The sequence below is a fragment of the Zonotrichia albicollis genome, chromosome 4, assembly GCF_047830755.1.
Source record: "Zonotrichia albicollis isolate bZonAlb1 chromosome 4, bZonAlb1.hap1, whole genome shotgun sequence".
Lineage (NCBI taxonomy): Eukaryota > Metazoa > Chordata > Aves > Passeriformes > Passerellidae > Zonotrichia > Zonotrichia albicollis.
The window spans coordinates 34,214,029-34,232,411 of NC_133822.1; the positions used below are offsets into that span (position 1 = coordinate 34,214,029).

The 18,383-nt window shown below is 47.7% G+C and overlaps 1 protein-coding gene across 2 annotated transcripts; it reads right to left on the reverse strand.

The window, feature by feature from the left end:
- Positions 1–1,308: 1,308 nt before the first annotated feature.
- Positions 1,309–17,393, reverse strand: CBX7 (chromobox 7). Of its 2 annotated transcripts, none has more exons than XM_074539405.1 (6): positions 17,111–17,393; positions 15,753–15,796; positions 11,691–11,756; positions 11,100–11,166; positions 10,167–10,506; positions 1,309–8,154 (listed from the first exon to the last, which is right to left on the reverse strand). In XM_074539405.1, the coding sequence occupies exons 1-6, from the start codon at positions 17,177–17,179 to the stop codon at positions 8,009–8,011; spliced, it is 732 nt and encodes a 243-aa protein (XP_074395506.1). In that variant the 5' UTR covers positions 17,180–17,393; the 3' UTR covers positions 1,309–8,008. The 2 variants fall into 2 exon arrangements, with proteins under 2 accessions (XP_074395506.1, XP_074395505.1); XM_074539404.1 differs by having other exon boundaries at positions 1,309–8,157; positions 17,111–17,384.
- Positions 17,394–18,383: the final 990 nt, after the last annotated feature.

Genomic DNA, 18,383 nt, shown 5'->3' on the forward strand with positions numbered 1-18,383 from the left:
GAGCTGTGCAAGGCAAGTCAGCTGCACTGCACAGAACAGAGGGGTGGCATAGCAACAGATTATTAAAAAAAGGACTGCCCAGATTAACCTTTAATCCAGCCAACACATGCATGCAAAAGGACAAGCTGTTTCTAGTACCAGCAAGCCTCTGCAGCTTTGGCAGAGGTAGGAAGACACAATCTCCAGAGCAGGCTTTCCCGTAACTCTGCACTGCAGTTTCTTACAGCTTCACCTGACCCTCTAGCTGCTGCCAGAAAGTAAGCGGCTGGCTGGAGTCCTGCTCTGATGCCATCACTCAGCTCAGCTTCCTTGGCTCAAGGCAAGCATGCTGACTTTGGTAACACAGGCAAGACCTAACCACGCTGCCTTGAGCCATGGCTGAGTCAGGAAACACACCCCATCCCCCTCTGCTTTTGCTCCACTTGCTTCTGTGATTGATGCCATAGCTGCATTCAGGTGCAGGGCTCACCCCCACATTGCATCTACTAGAGCTATCTCAGACAGCCCCATTCTCTTGGCCAGATACCTCTATAAACACCTGGCCTCTCCCTCCACAGGGGATGGAGTGGGACACACCTTGAAGGAGCAAGCCAGGCATCCAAGTGGACTAAATGACATTTGGGATTTCCTCCATGGAGTATCAGCAGTCCCAGGACTCGAGCTCCTTGGCTAAGTCCTGGGGTGAACCAGGGGCCACACTACCCTGGAGCAGCTGAGCCCCTGAAGAGGTCCCTGGAAGCCTTGCTGGCAAAACCATTGGAGGCTTTGGCTTGGAGGAGAGCTGCTGTCCTGCTGGCAAGCACAGCAGAGCATGCCTGGCAGCCCAGGTCTCACTGCAGACTTTCTCCATTCCAATGAGATGCAGGATGTGGGGCACACCAGTGCTCTCCTGGTGCTGGCAGAGCTGTCCTGGCACTGCAGCCTCATGAAGGATGTAGAGAGCTCCCTAAACCCAGAGCAAGAGCCACCCTGCCATCAGTGTTCTCCTCTTAAAATTATAATCCATCAAAGACCAATCATCCCAGGTCAGCCCTGGACAGCTCTAACTTACCCAGTGGGTTAAAAATTAATAAAAAACTTGACCTCCTCTAATCAAAGTAACGAGTAATGTCAGAAGCAGCCTTTTGCAGGCTCCATTCTTCATCAATCCTTCTTTACTGATCTTCCTCACGCACATATGCATGTTCTCCATTCTTTTTCCAGCTGCACTGCATGTTTATACACCAATAGTTGTGACTGTTGGAAAATAATTCAGCTGTAGAATTAAAGCAAGGTGGGGGTAAATGACCACACAAACATACCATGAGGTAAATGTCAGTTCTCATATTTAATATTTTAATAATTTTGTTTGCAACATTTACCACATAAATCATCTAAATAAATAGATGCTGTACAGTCTCTTATCCATATCAGTACAAAAATAAAACCACGCTTTGTGTCAAATTATACTTGAGCCTGCCCTCCCTTTGCTATTACAATCTCCTTTTACAGCACATACTCGCTCAGAAAAGGCATTATACTCTGATTGGTTTGTTTGGAATTGGTTTACTCCCTATTTCCCCCCCTCCCCAAATACATTCAATTAGTCTGTACAAAAGCTAGAAGCTCATTCTGTGCAAAAGGAAGCTTTCTGTGTGCAAAGACTCCAATACTCTAGCGTGCTTACAGGAACAACAGCAACAACTGAAGAGACAGGAACAAAAGTAATCAGGGACCCTCCCCTCTAACTGGGCCCACTGTCCCCCATCTTCCCCTTGCAACAGAAAGGGAGCACACCAAATGAGGTGAGCCAGTGTGCAAAAGAGTTCTAACCATGTGCGTCCGCTGGTGCTGAACACCCAGCAAGGGAATTGGGGTGTTGTCCCCCATGCTGTAGAGCTGACTAGGTGAGGGAGAAGGGCTCTCTGCCCTAAACCTGCTCAGAAGGTTCTTGAGATACACAGAACAAAAGCTTCATCTAAATTATTTTAGGTCTTTTGTTGCTGTTCTGTTGGAGATGAGGTGTGGAAACAGCCTCTGGAAAAATCCAGCAGCTACTGAAGACAGCTCCTGGTTCACCCACCTTTCCTCTTTCCCACTCCCTGCAGAAGGACAGACATCTCCTCATTCCTCAATTAAGCTAATAAGGTGCAATTTTTCAGGCAGGAAACTCTATGAAGATGTCTCCAGAGCTGGAAGAAACAGTCAGAGCTCCAGACAAGGACCACTCAAACTGAAACTCAACTTTGTTTTTCCCTTTCCTCGATCAAAGGAGGTGGGGAGGGAGGAAGCCAACCTGCGTCCCAAAGGCAAGCGAGGGATTTAGCAGGTCTGCTGTCCTCCCTTAGGGAACCCTCTGCTCCCGGCATGGGGGAGTACATTCTCCCCCATGGGAGGGAGGCAAAGGGCAGGGTGGCAGCTCTGGAGAAGGAGCAGCCAGCGGCCTCAAACAGATACATCTTTTGCTTTTCAAACGCCACTTTCAGACAGACGATAAGGAGTACTTAGCACTCCTAGTGCTTTGCATTTCCAAAGTGCTTCAAAACATACTTCAGATTTAAAAGCAAAAAAAAGCTGCTTAACATTTTGACAGATTTGCAAAAAGCTTCTTTGTGCTGACACTACATTTTCTGGTTAAAAACCAACAACAATAATAAAAAAAGGTTTTCCACCTCCTCCTCCTCCAAAATTCCCCTCCCAGCCAAAACTTTGATACCCCAGTAATGAGATAAGCTGTGATGGAGGTTCCAATTCTTAGGAATTCTACCCCATCCCAACTTTATAGCAATCCACAGCAGCCCCAAATGCTTTCATGGAGCCCTGCACCACAACCATTCATGGTTAATTAGGGATCATCTCCTGCATGCTCCCTGCACTTCAAGAAGTTAAGGGGGAAAGAGAAAGAAGAGGAAGAGAAAATGGGGTCATCTCTACAGCAAGTGCTAATTACCAGAAAGGATCTGAAGGCTCTGAATTCCATTTTAAAAGTGATTGCTTCTCTCTCCCTCCAGTTGTCCGGGGGCTCTTTTATGAGCCTTCCTATCTTGACCACCTTTGTGTGTGGAATCCAGGCGGTTTGACACCCAGAAGCTCATACTTTCTCTGTGAAGACACTAAGTTCAGACACAGGACATTGTGGCCTGTTGATCATAAGCTATTTTCTCAAAACAAGTTTATCATGCCCTTGGGGAAAAGGCAAGGCAAAACCAACGTGTTCCAATGCTCTACATTTTTATGTAGAAATTGCCCTATGCAAGTTCTCAATGTACAGATCTCCCTCACATTCCCAAATGGCAGAAGACTGATACATGAATGCAGCACTCACCTCTCTGCAGGCCCATTCAGAACTCCACTCACAGATGCAAGGGCTCAGTTTCACTACAAGTTCTTTGCTTACAACACACCTTCTCTCTTAACTGCCAGCTGACCCAAAGGCCCCTCCTCAACCACCGAGTGAGAGCAGTTCCAAGGTAACTCTGTCCCTCCTTTCCCTGACCAGCATTTGTCCCTATATTTTCCCAGAAAGGCCCACCGCCCTCTTCTTCCTAGGCTGCAGGTAAGCCAGGGAGGAACAGAAGATGGGTAGACACCAATTCACTTTAGAAAAGGAGTTTTTTGTACTTTCCCTACTTCTGAAAACAAAAGCTCAAAGCTTGAGAGGAGAGGAAGAGGTGGAGAGGTGGTGGTAGACTTTGCTTTGCTTAATACATAGATGTGGCTGGCAGCCCCCACTGTCTTCCACACCCCAGCCTCTGTTGTGGCTACCTTGGAGGGACTTGCCTGAGCTACCCTGCCTACATTTTGACCTGTGTGAGGCCTCCCTTCTCTATTCCAGTGAAACCATCAAGCAGCACTAGCTGGCATACAGCATGAAACAGTACTAGGACCGAGGGCCCCCTGTGAGGTGAACAAACAATTTTATACATCCAGTCACAAAACACCAGAAGAACAATTCTGGACAGTTTCACAACACTAATAACAAAAAAAGCCATTCATTTCTCAATAAGCTTCTCTATGTCTGAGCTCTGATATAAACAAGAGTCAATTCACTAACAAATTTGGGCTTATTTTGGCAAATGGAACCGCTTTTGAGTGTTCTCACAATAATATCCTGATCTTGCTTGGAAAAAAAAACAAGATAAAGAGAAAAAAAAAATCACCTTAGTCTGACTTCACAAGCAGAAGGGCCTCCAAGCAAACGCAAGACAATAAGGAGCATGCAGGAGGCTACTTAATGCCACTATTAACATGTTAAAACTTGCTGTTCCAAGGCATCACTTGTATATCAGAGCAATAATATCTAGTTTATAACCATCCAGGAACAGAGGCAGATCTTTCCACATAGATTTTTTTAAAAACACAGTGTTAACAGAAAAGGCTTTCCAGTCTCATGAAGTCCCTCAGGCCTATCACACATACAGTGAGTTCACTGCAAGATCTATAAAATAAACCCTCCTGTTCCCCAACACTGCTGGTAAATTTTCACATGGAAACAGTTCTAAGAATGACTATTAGAGCAGTTCTCTGAGAAGGTTGTTTCTTGTGTACAGTTCAGTAATTTCCACTGGCTGAAGTTTATTTTTCTTGTTTACAGCCATGGAGCCAAACAAGGTATGGGAGAGTTAGCCCATTTCTATTCTCGGCTTGCGCTTCAAATAGAATTATTAAACTCAGCTTCAGCTGGATGCTATTCTGGCTCCTCTAATCAAACGGAATGCTTAACAAAGATCCAAACACAGCATCTGATTTTCATGATATGTTAGCACAGGAGGTCCCAATTCAACTGCCAGGTTTTGGCTTGAACTGGCAGATGGACAGTACTGGGGAGAAGAGACAAACCCAGACAACCTGTCTTTCCATCACTAGTAAAACCCTCTCTGCACCTGTAGAGGTGGAATAAAGCTAATTTTAAAGTCCCTGAAGACCAGCTCTACCAAGGAAGTTTACAGTGATATGTCCACAGACAATGTGGAACAGAGCCACATTTTAAAAAGATCAGGAGAAAAATCTTCTTGAAAAGTTCTTTGAGATAAACAAGAATTCATGAATGTCAAAAAAAAAAAGTCCATGTCAACAAAGTAACTGCTTAGTTTCCTACCACAAACTCCTCTTCACACCCTTCCCTCCAAACCCACGCACACGCAGCTTGTTGTGTCTTAACCCCACTATGGTTAGCTCCTCGTTGACACAAAGCAGCATGGCAGCCAGGTACTTTGTTCCACACTTTGTGTAGCAAGATGATTAGTCACCAGCAGAACACTAGATAGCCTGATCCAAAAAAATGATTAAGATATGAAGCTGTGGGTGGATCCTCTTTGAAAGACCACCACAGGTCTTTGAAAACTCCACTGCAAGAGAAAAAAAATGCGCTTAAAGAAAAATGCCAAAACAAAGTGTTGAGAAGTTTCAGGTAGAGAGTGGAGAGGAAAGCAGAGGATGGAAATCTAGTTTATTAGGACAAGCTCTTTCCTGCTGCAGGATTGATATTGCTTCCAATGTCTGCCAAAGCCAGGAACTTAGTAAATAGGAAGCTTTTTTTGGTACATTTGTACACTGAGAAGAAGACATGACAAAGGCAGCAGTTGCTGCATTAGAATAAAGAAAACAGATCCTATAAATGCCATGAAGATTTAGCAGGATGAGCTGCAGTTCAAGACTTTTTTTAAAATAAGCTCAAACACTACGCTTCTGCAACCATCACTACCTGACCTGCTCCAGCCCACAAGAGTGGACTGGGCCATGTGGTGTGTCCACTGGTCACAACAGAAGAGAAATGCAGGTATTCAGCATATTTGGCAGGTGTCAGCAAGAGGGGGTGTGTGGGTGATGGTAACAACACCGTCTGACCCCACATCCTGCAAAAAAGGGTGCAACTCCAGACACAGAAGCCTCGCTCTGGACACCCACGTTCAACAAACATCCTGCGCCTGCATGCTTACCTCATCAGCTTGCCCTTGCTAGCTCTTGCAAGCTTCTTTCCCACTCACTCTTCCTCCCACCACATAATTCCCCCTCAGCTTCCACTTCTCACCCTCTCAGATTTCTCCATAATAAAACTCCCATCTTACTTCTTTTACAGACAAAAGGTCAGTCCAGAAATTCAGGATCTTCCCAGCGATCCTGAAACTGCTCTGATGGCATGAAAGACAGACCTGCTCCAACAGCTCTGAGATGGAAGGGGAAATCCTAAATCTACACTGAGCTGCCATATCCTAAATGAGGTAAAAATTGCTTCTAGTAAAAACCCACAGTGGCAGTCCAAGCACTTTATAATAAGTAAATGTTTGGAGGACCAGAAACCCTAGAGCTCCCAAATTCTGCAGGCCAGGAGCCAAGCCCCTCAAACAAACACACTGAGGATTTCCACAGGTGTCTTTATCTGAGAGCTAAGAAGGCTCCTGGCTTCATTTTGAATAAATACAGCAGATAAGAGATGCTTCAGGTGGGGTGGAGTAAGGAAACATAGTATTTGAGGGCAGTAATCATGACAGTAGCCAATGTTACCCTGCAGCACTCTGTCCCGCAGTTCCCACTTTAGACTACCTTACTTTTCTTGCTTTCCGTTGGAAAAGGTCTATATTTAAAAAATTAAGTTATTTTAAAAAAATTGCTTTTAAAAATGGAAGAGAACATGCATGTGCAAGAACAGATGCTATGCTAATCTACAAACTCAAAATACAGCAATTCTTCAAAAACCTCAAAGTGTCACAGGCAGTCCAGCACAAGGCATTTTTGAGTGCAAGATCAGGTGGGTCTATTGAAATGCAGACCACTTTCCTTGGCAAAGATTTTTAAGCCTTCCAAGGGGAAGTTCCTATCAGTAAAGTAGTACAGGATCACAGATACTGTGAGGATACTGGAGTCATGGAAGAGTATCACTCAGGCAGCACAATCCAAGAATTTTCATTGCTAAGAATTAGGAATTTTTCCCCTCCTCAGATGTAATACATGCCTTCCCCACACGTTGTTAATTTTGGATCTCTCTATGGGATCCAAGAACAGAATTTGCTGCTAATCAAGGTCCATTTCTAGCTCAGTTCTGTCCAATTCCCGAGTCCTGGGCCTGTGCCAGTATCTTGGATATCTCTGCAGTGCCAGGCAATGCTTCAGTTGTCCTATTAGTCCCTCCTCTCAGGGGAGAGGAGTCAGTTTTCAACGAACTTATTACCACAGATTCAGGGCAGGATTTGTTATTAATACTGAATTTGGCAAAGGGTAAGAAGACCCTGCTTTCCATAACGCATTCCTCACGCAGCAGAGCCAAGCCTGCAAATCCTGTTTAGCATATAGAGAATGGTATGTCTCAACTATGCAGGCTTTCTGAGCTTTTAATGAGGGCAAATTGAATTTATGTTGCCAGTTTGGATTTCAGAGATGCATTGCAGAATTTCCGCATGATCAACAATCAAAGGGAGAAAGCTCTGCTGCCTATATGGACCCATGCTGCAAAGACTGACTTACCACAGACAGGCAAATACGCTGCTGAAGTCCTGACAGCAGGCCACAGGGAAAACAGCACTGGAGAGAAAGTCTTAACAGGCTGGAGTTATCTACACAGGTAGGATCCATCGCCTCTCACTGCTGCAGGAAGAGAGGGAGGAGGAAGGTGGGAAGAGCAACGTACAGAGATGTATCTTTATCCAAGGGATATCAATTGCAGAACAAGGCGGCAGGCTAGAGATCCAGCTCTCTTTCCACCTCCACATGCCCTCTCCCCACAAATGCAGCTGCCGCCACTTAACAGGATAAAAGGCGAATTGTTCAGCTTGCTGCTTTCACATCAAGGAGGGGACTCTTTGCCAGGGAAAGGGCTGTCAGTTTTTCAGCTGGACAAAGCAATGACAAATACACACCCCCTACACTGCCCTTTTTTGCGTATCTGAAAGAGGAAAAAGGAGAAAAAAAAGGGTCTCTGTAAACATTTTAAGAGGAGACATTTTGAATTTTTTTTTTTTCTTAAGGGATAACGTAAGCCTCCCCTAGCCCCACCCTAAAAGCACTGGTTTTGGGGAGCACTGCAAACAGAGATTCAGAACTGCGCGCTCCGGTCTCGAAAGAAGCCCTCAGCCACTTGTGCTTCTCTGAAAGTGACGGTGATGGAGTTTGCCGTGATGTCTGTCACTGTCACTTCGCTGGGGGGCACAGTGGGGATCCAAGGGAGACTGGCATCCACATCTGCTGCAGGAAGAAAGGCACATAAGAGCATGTTAATGAAACAGAGAAGGTGAGGGAGAAAAAAGGAGGAAGGGGAGAGGGAAGGAAAGATGGAAAAAGGGTCTCCTTTCTGACAAACCATAGGTGAAATCAGCCTGTACTGATTCTGCATGGACAGAGCAAGAAGGAACATGTGCAAGCCCTACCCTCAGAGGCTGAAGGAAAATGGAGGCTCAGGTGTCCAGACACATAGTAGTACCAGAGCAGCCTACACAGAGGCCAAAAGACCCTGTAAAACCACCAAGTTCATCTAGCCATCCACAATACTCCCATGTCCCTCATCCCATCTCAGCCTCTAATTTGGTTTTGTGTCTGCAAAGCACACTCACCCTGGTTTGAACTCACTGTCTTCTAAATGCCTTACCCTGCTGAAAAGGCAAAAATTAAAATCTCTTACACACACTCTTCAGATACTCCTAGGGGAGTCAAAGGGAGACAAAATGGAGTACAAATGCCTTGTACTGCACCTGCAATGCAGCCTGGGTGTGATGCTCTCAAAAATCCCTCAGTAGTGCTCCACAGAGAAGCTACTCTTCCTTTCTCATATGCCTCCTTTGCTCCCAGACAGCTCCATACAAGAAACCCAAGCACCCCTGCACTTTCTCACTATAAGAATAATTATTAGCCCCTCTGCCACGCAAAGGCTAATTTCCCCACAGCTCCCAGTGATTGCCATGTAAAAAGAGAGGCAGGAAAACACCCACTCTCCTTGTCACTCTACCTGTCCACTATGTACCTTGTTGTCCCAACCTGGGCAAAGAACGAGGCTCCCTTTAGAGTGTATTTCCTGGCTTCTGTTTCAAACACCAGGAGTATCTACCTTCTCCCCAGAAAGAGTTCAATTCCCCCTAACAGTAACTGGGATTCCACACAGGCTGTGTGTCAAGGGGAGAACAAAAACAGTTTTACAATTCTGTAGTGCCACTCACTCTTCTGATCCCCAAGTGCTTTAGTGCCGCACACTTCTGGGGAGAACAGCCCCACATATTTCCTCACTGTCAGGATGTAACACTGGGCTCCTCTGTGCTACTCCCATTGCTGCCTCCCTGGATTCTGAGCACCATTCCAGTCTCTCCCAGAAAGGAGAGAATAGAGTTGATTCCCAGAACACAGCCCTCTCCCTAAGATCCTGCCTAATCCAGCCTGGCTAACAGCTACTCCTAGCAAGGAGTAACAGGATTCCCTTAGCTACTACAAGCAGCACAAGCCCCAGTTTTCCACTCCTCAGGAAAGCTACGCCTTCAGAAGCTCTAATAATGCAGGGATAGAGTTTCCCTGGTAACTGAGAGCAACACACACATCCCACAACCCTCCTGCACAAGATACTGGTATCCTTCCCCAAAATGCCAAATGTGCTTGGACATCTCCCATGCCTTCACTCATCCTGCCTACTCAGTGGGATCAGGCAGGAGTTACCATCCTTACTTCATCTCTCTCTCCCTTTCTCACATAGCTGTATAGCAAGAGGCTTTAGAGGGGAGTGGAGAGGAAAGGCAAGGAGGGGGCAGGGAGTATATTGTGAGTTCCTAGCAGCATTCCTGTATGTTTCTTAAAGCAGCACCATGAGAGGACTGCTGCTGCCCAAGTTTGTCCACAGCCGGCCAAAGTCCTTTGAGCCAAGCAGCAGGCTGAGCACATGTGGATAATGTGGACAGAGTTCATCTGTCACACGTGTGTGTCACCTCTGCTGGGAGGAAATTTTAAGAGGAGGAAAACTTGCAATATCTTCTGCACATTTTCTAACACTGAGAGTTAGCTGTGAGAGGGGTATCTGGGATGTAAGACTACATAGAGCCAACAGGACCAAAAAAAAATTAATCTGTGCTCCTAAAATGAGAAAGAAACCTGCAAACAAGAGGGACATAATACGGGCCTGACCTAAACCACAATCCCAGGAGGATGTAACCAAGGTGGAAGTATGCAGAACATCCTTGACATGCCCCAGAACTTCACCAAAGGGTGACTAGCCTTACCTTCTTTGCTGGTGTGCTGTGTGGCCTCCCAGTCCTCAGGGCTCTGCCTGGCCTCTAGGCCCACCGCATCATTCAGGAAGAACTCATGCCTGCAGTTTCGGTTCTCCAGGCTCGCCATGCGCGGGAACTTCTTCCTTGACAGCCGTAGGTACTTCTGGTTTTTGCGTTGCTTCCGGAGAGAGAATGGCAGGACTGCACCCCCAGTCTTCTCAGGGAACTCTGCCTGCCCTGTCTTGGCCCCTGGCAGGCTACTGTCTCCTCCTCCAAACCTCCGTGCAAGAGAGAAGCAGAGCTTCTCCTTTCCCTTGTGAGCACTCCTCAAGTCCATGCCATACAGCCGCTGCCAAGACACCAACGCAGCAAGGGTCAGAGCAGACATCTGATCATGCACTGAGGGCTCCCCACTGGGAGCCAGGAAAATATTCTTTGTTCAGTCTCTGAACCTCTAGATGAGCTAGGATAAAGTGTGCTGCTTCTACAAGACCATTTCTCTCCCCTCTTCAACTGCCTTCTAAGCTCTTCCTAATATCTACTTCCTAGGATTGGCTGCTTTGCTTGGCAACGTAAAAGCATGCTGAAACTCCGCTTCCAGCTATGGGATATCTTTGACTGAAGGAAAATCCAAGCTCAACATGAAATAAAAAGAGCACACAAACCAGGTAACCTGCAAGTACCCAAGCTCACACTTCATAAAATCCTAGTTCAGAGAGAAAGAGCTGTTGTTTTGTTTTGCTTTTTTACAGACAAATTAGAGATCTCTTCAGCTAACAGGTTAAAACTATCTGCCTAAACACTGATTTCATGTCATGATGTTAGCTTGTTACCTCCAGTTTTGTCCATGCAACAGCAAACAGACAGTTTCCACCTCACTGAGAGCAGGGGAGCAGCAGAGCAGCTAAGGAGTTAGAAATACACAGAAGAGCAAGAGGCTACCTGCAGTAGGAGGCGCTTTGGTTTGGGGCCTCTTTTCCTGTACCCTGATGCACGGTCTCTCTCTTCCCTGTGAAAGAGGAATACAAATCAAACTGAGCACTAAATACCACAGCATAAAACCTAGTTGGGACTTCAATCTTTTGCAGCATAGCTCCCTCAATTTCCTTCAATAAAATCCAATGGTGACCAGTGTGAGCTTGGAAAACATCCCAGATTTGCTTCCTGTAGAAGTGAAAACCTTGCAATAGGGGAATTTCTCTGACACAGCTAATCAAGGATGGGTTAGAGAAACTTCCCACCTCACATAACTCCAGTCCAGCTTTGGACCCGATTAAAACCTGAGTCTGATTGTTCTCTGGCTCAGTGCTGCCTGTTCTTGGCCTCATTTCCTGAAGAGTGCCAATAAAAGCTGCTTTAACCCTGTCTTCTCCATCTCAGTCAACACCAGGGTACAAAAATGAAGCAGGATTGATTGCTATACATCTCATCTTTGACTGAAGTAGGGATAACAGAGGCACTTTATGCATACAATGAAATAAAGACACTATTTCTTTTCCTGTGTCCAGGGAGAGAAAGAACATGTGTCCTTACTTTTCTTCATAAGCCACTACCAGGCGAGGATCCAAGATATGGTCCTCTGGCTCCCATGTGCTGTATCTGAAGAAAAACATAAGGAATAAAAAGTAAACAACATTTTAATGAAACATTCTGTCTGCAGGCCTGCTACCAGTGTGCTGCAGCCCTGGATACTGTCTTCACAAGGGTCGGTGGGGCCTGCCACAACATTGCGAGAGCTCTGAGGAATCCCAGCCATTCCCTCCCCGGCTTCCCACAGACACCACCTCCCCTTCCCAAAACAGGCAGGGCCAAACATCAAGCGGCTCTTTGTACGAAAACGGGGAAGACTTTCCTCCCCAGGGTCCCCTCCACACTGGCTGCAAAGCCTGTGCACACACTCACAAACTGTTTGTAAGTCCGTGCCTAAACTGGTCTCATCTGCAGCACTCCCTCAAATCCCACAAACCCCATGGAACAATGAGGCACGTTCTGATCCATCTTTCTGAAAAATAGGTCTCTCTTAATTTAGAGTGCTCGAAGAGTAAGTACGCTTTCTCACCTGCATTATTAATTACTTCTAATCACTGAAGCTGAAAGGGTTCATTTAAGAATTTAATTTTCTCCACCGATGCCGTTCAACCAAACGTGTTGGGAGCTGGGCCCTGGGGCAAGCTGATGGCCAATTGCCAACGGCTCCGGCTCCAGCTCGGCTCCCCCTACAGGCTGTTCCTATCGGGCGGAACTCATGGATACAAAGTGCCCCAACGGCACCGCGGCCAGGGCACCGACACCGCCCCGTACAGGCTTCACGCCGCCCAAGCGGCCTGGGAACGGCGTCACTCACCGCCCCAGCGCCCTCCTCCACAGCCAGACAGCTGCGACAGGAATCAGATGCTCAGGAAAGCACTGAGCCCACCTAGCAGGCAACTCCAAAACTAGTTGCCAAAGAGCACAGATGCGCTTAACGCTAGGGAGAAGCAGGCAAAATGCTCCCACTGGGGAAGCTGAAAGAATCACCAATTGGTCCTTGGGGCATGTTTACTTCTTAGGGGTCATGCTTGCCCAGAAAAGATGGGTGTTGTGTCTCTACCATAGAAACTCTAGGGCAAGAAAGCAAATCTGAATCCTCAAATGTCTCAGAACCCCAGCTTTCCTGAAATGTGAGATCCAGGCCTGGAGGCAGAGCTCATCCCAGGCCCCCAGGAGGAGGACCAGAGAGGAGTCACATGCAGGTGCAAAAGGGTGCATTTGTATCAGTGCCTTTAAACAGCAAGAAAGCATTTTAGGATGTTTACATTTCTGGATGAAGCGCAGACTGCATGAGAGGACATGGGGTACACAGGGTACACAAGGGAGGTGGTTTGGGAATGCTTTTCCCTTTTATCTCTCCATTAGAGAGAAGAAAAATACTGTAATACAGGAACAATACTGGAGGATGGGTCTAGAAATGAAAATTTTTTTTTTTTACAAAAGGGAGATATAAAAATATGACATTCAGATATCCCAAGGTGCACAGTCCATCAGAGAGTTAAGAACAGCCATGTCTTCATAAGGAGCTGATCCCTCCCTCTCTCCCTCCCTCCTTTGCTCATGCCTCCTGCAGCAACCTGACTGTGAGCTGTCAAAGCAGAGATACTGTTTGAAAAGAGGAAGGTTTCCTCCCAGCTGCAGGAATTCTGGCACACATCCTACAAATTTAAGAAAAATAACACCACAAGGGGGAAAAAAAGTAATTGGATTGCTTTTCATAGGCAGGAGAAGAAAAGGGATTTGCTTAAAAAAAACCCACCCTGGTGGGTGTTGCCTTCTTCTCTGCAGCTCAGATTCTGGCTTCGCTGCAGTGGCAAAACACTGCATATAAAAAAAACATGGTTGAGTTTGCCACGCGTGCGCGCACACGGAGCTTTATGTATGGGTACACACAGCCCGGGCTGCAGCAAACTGCAGAGAGCAGGCACTCTGGAAAACACAGATCATATGATCTTCCTTCCCCCTCCTTCTACTCCTCCTCTTCCCCCTCCTTTTAACTCCAACTCAAGTTGTAAACAAGCTTGTAGATAGAATCAGATTGTCACTCCTCCATTCCCTGACTCCTGCAGTGCAGTCCATAAATCTGAGGTGTAGGGCATGAATAAGAATTTTTTATTAAGAAGAGGGGGAAAAAAAAAGTGAAATGCGAATTGCATGTGAAAGCAGTAAACTACTGACCTATCCTTATTCCCTTTCATGATACTTCCAGTGGTAATGATGGGATAATATGTACAGAGATTACAAAAAGCAATGCAACAAGGTTGGTAATTAAGGAAGAGAATGATGTGGAATGAGGAAACAGACACAAAGACACAAACAGCTTGTGGTGCTGCATGCCATCACGGGCATATGTATGTTTAGAAACAAGGAACAGAGACTGTTAGTGGGATGAAAGTGACTCCAATGCTCTGAGCATCTTGAGTTTAAGTAATTTAAACCACTGAGGCCACATTTAAAGTGGAGGCAGGCAGGAGGAAGGAAAAAAAATAAACAACAGTCTTCAGATTTGGAGTTTGGGGGAAAAAGGAAGATGCATGGACATGCCATAAATCAAAACAAGAGAACTCTGACATCACCTTGCACCCAGGGGAACTGTGCTTTCAATTCCCAAAAGTGTTTCTGTCTCCTCCAGTATTCCAAGGCACAGGACAAGGACAGGCAGAAGTTAAGAATAAGGCTTGCCCTGTCCAAGAAACATTACGCCATGCCTCAGCCCACCTTCTTGGCAAGGGGCTTTACAAGAGAAGGACTTCAATGCGTTTATTGAAAGGAGAATGGGATAAACATCAGTATTCTGGCCAAGAGGGGATGAGGTCTTGCAGACTCCAAATACATTTCCAACCCTCTATCAGTGATTAAGTAAGACTTGGCTATTTGAGGCTGAAGCAGTCCAGCAAGTGACCCATGCTACAGGGCAGCTGGTGCTCAACAAGTGCACAAGGTTACACTGTGACAGCAGAACTCCCAAGAATAAAGTCATCCTCTCCCACCACCAGCGAGGGGAACCTGCTTATCTTCACACATGGCCTTAGGTATACAGTTAGGCACCCAAGAACACATTTCAGCTTCTTGGACACCAGGTACAGCCTGACAGAACCACCCTGGCGGGCCCCACTTTGCAGCTGCGAGGACGAACCCGTGACAAGCGGCTCCCTTTGCTTAGCAACACACGGAGCAACCGCGTGTGTAACACGGCTGTACCCACACACATGGCCGGCGTACACACAGGGCACAAACAGAAAAGCAAAGACACGGCCCCACATGGGCTGGCCAGGAGGCTGCTCCGCTAGACTGCTAGCTGACATGGTAATATTCTCCAGCCATCTAATCCTTTTAATCTCAAAGCATTTCACTGACTGCTTAAGCACAGAGAAACCGCTCTTCTTCAGGAGCAGCTGCATTTTAATGAGATGTAAACAGTGCACAGCAATGCTGAAAAAAACCCAAACTTTTCTTCATTTTTGCAATGGAGCAACAAAAACAAAAGCAGAAATGGCACTCAAAGTAACAGGAGGTTTCAGACAAGGAAATGAAGGCATGGCGGGAATTTTCAAGGAACAAAGGTCACCTGCATTTGGCTACAATCAATAAATCTGAAACATTGCCCCTTTTTGTTGGTGAATTGCAGAGGGGAAGCAGTAGAAGAGGAAGACAAGACCATCAACACGTTTTCTATTTTAAAAGACTGCAGACAGCTCTAAAAATAAAGTGGGGTCCTCTTGGTGCTGACTCAGAAAAGCAGGAGCTATTCCAAGTTCAGAAGAATCTGGGTTCTTTGTTGAACTCATAAGGAATTTAAAAACATTTGTATCTAGAAAGCATCTCAATGAAATATTTCAGTGGTGGCAAAACCCAGTCAGAATAGACTGGCACGCAGTTTGTATTCCTTAGCTGCCAATTCACAAACAGAGTTGGGTTTGGTTTGTGGCTCTTTGATTTTGTTTATTGTTGTTGAAATGAGGGACAAACCATTACCCATTATGAATGAAATGCTCAATTGCAGAGACACAGTGCAAGCTGTTATGGAATATTAAAGAAAAAAACAGACAATTAAACACAACTTACTTTGGGGGCCATCCTTTCCACTTCACCAAATATTCTACTTTACCCTGAGGGTGAAAAAAGGCAGAAGAACACAGGTGAACTATGGAACCAAATATGGGCTACAGTACAAGATGCAACCAATCAACACACTGAACTCTGCAACCAAAAAGCTTGTTTCCCATCACTTTATTTTCAAAACACAGTCACTTTCCCATTCAACTACACTTGATATATATTTTTCTCCAAAAATTGGGCACAGAGGGGTGTTTAAGCTTGCTTGTACTACCATCAGCTTGGAGCATAGCTTTGCAGAAGGCTTGCAGGCAGAACACTAAAAGCCAACCAGAGAGCAAGACCGAACCATCCACACATTCACAGGCAAACCTACGAGAAGTCAGCACACATAAATGCAGGAAGGAGATGTATGCCAGGAGCAAATGTCAGATTAATTTTTTTTTAAGCAGAGAGAAGAAACACGGTATATCAGAACCTATGAAGCATCTCTGGCATGTTCTTTTCCATTTGCTACATGTTCTACTCAAACACTCTTCCATCCATCACAGGCATTCATCCTTTTGACCCAAGCATTCAGCAGCTCACAGCTGAAGTTCAGAGCTATCCTTTTTTTTCTCACTCTAAGTACAAGATTTAAAAAAAAAAAAAAAAAGTGCTGTGATTGGAAGTTGCATTCAAGGGCTCTGCAAGCAATGTGAACAACTATCAAAATATTTAATGTTATACTGAGGGGTTTGTTAAGCACTGCCCAAAGCGTGGCAAAGGCCTTTGTGCATGCAGGACGACCACTCTCCAAGAGCCACTGCTGCAGCCAGACACCTTTACAGGCAAGGCAGAGCAAGGGAAGCACTCGGGTGCTTGAGGCAGAGAACCAGTTTCATTTTCCGATTGGGGGGCTCATCAGCTTCCCAAGGTTGGAAAACACTGCCCTATAAGGAACTTTCCACCGGAGGATCTCTGCACACTGCACGCTTACAGGTTAATCCGTGCAACTCTGCGGGGACGGGAGCGTTCCACGGCTGGGGAAACTGAGTCACGGGAGCTTTCCCAAACCCGCTCCGGTTTGGGCTCTCCCGTTCGGTGTCACCAGCACTCATCCTGCAGAGGCTGAAGCCCAGCAGCGGCAGCCGCCCCTCGGCCCGCACCACCTCACGGGCAACACGTGTGTCCCCCGCCCGCCGGCCTCGGGCAGGTGCCGGTGACGCCCGCGGGTGTGAGGGGACGGGGACCGGGGGACGGGGCCGGGCGGCCGCGCGCGCGCCCACCACGCCTCCCCCCTCCCGGTGCGCGGCGGGAGGGGCCGGGGGTGTCCCGGTGCGCTCCCCCCGCCCCGCCCCGCTCCGCTCCGCTCCGCCGCTGCCCACCTTCCGCACGCGCTTCTTGCGGATGCTCTCCACGGCGAACACCTGCTCGCCGATGGCCGACAGCTCCATGCGGCGGGCGGGCGAGCGGGCGGGCCGAGGCTGTGCCGGTGGCGGCCGTTCCCCGCCGTTCCCCGCCGCTCCCCCTCACACGCCCCCTCGCGCGCAGCCGCGCCCCCGCCGCCGCTTTAGAACCTGCGCAACGTTTTCCCCGGCGCGCGCGCGAGGGGGCGGGAGCGGGGGGTGAGGAGCGGAGGGAGGGAGCGAGCGAGCGAAGGAGGCGGGAGCGGCGCCTCAGGCGGTTCCCGCCCCGGCCGCGCCGCCTCCGGCCCGCCTCCCGCCGGGGGCAGCGCCGTGAGCGGCGCCGTGAGGGAGCGCTGCCCGCCGCCGCCGAGCCGCGGCGTTTGCGGGCGTTTCCCGCAGGAACGCGGCCCCCGGCGGTCGCGTGCCGGCGGCGGCTGGGGAAGCGGCAGAGCCAGGAGGCGGGAGCGGCGCTGCGGCAGGAACGCGGAGCGCCTCCGCCGCCGCAGGTGCCTCAGCGCCAGGTGCCCGCCGCGGCCCGGCTTCTGGGGGAAGGGAGCAGCTGGGATTCGTCAGTGATCGCCGTGGAAAGCGGCGACGAAAGTCTGAGGGCCAGCAACCGAGCAGAAAGTTTTACTAGTAAATTACACACTTGGCGTGGTAGTTGGTATGTTAATCCCTGACTGACTATACAAGCACATGGCAGCGTGTTTTAGGAAAAGGGTAAGATGAGAAGGAAGAGAGAAAAGATGTATTAAGCGGCATGGAGGGATGCAGGGCAGGGGAGAGAGAAAGAAAGTGAGAAATATAAAAACGGGATAAAAGAGAGAAAAAGGGATCACCAGTCCTGGTTCCAGTGTCAATCCAGCTGATGGGGTGTCAGTCCTGGTTTCAGAGTTGATCCAGTTGATAGTCCTGGTTTCAGCGTCGATCCAGCTGCACCCATCCGGCCGATGGGATGTCTTGGGAGTGCCTCTGTGTCTCTGCCAGCACAAAGTTTCTCTGTGAACATAGCACATGTGTAGCTATCAGTCATCGTGGAGCAAGCAGGACCTCAGGCCACCGCTTCAAGGCAACTAAGGCTTTCCTGGGTGAGACATGAGAAAACAGGGAGATCATGAGCAGGCATTCAGGTATCCAGGCTCCCTCGCACACCAGTCTACAGAAACGTGCTTTTGCTTCCCGACCACTGCTTCAAACAACAGACAGGGATTTTTCTTTGAAGTCTCCTAGGAAACTTTTTACATCAGAGCAG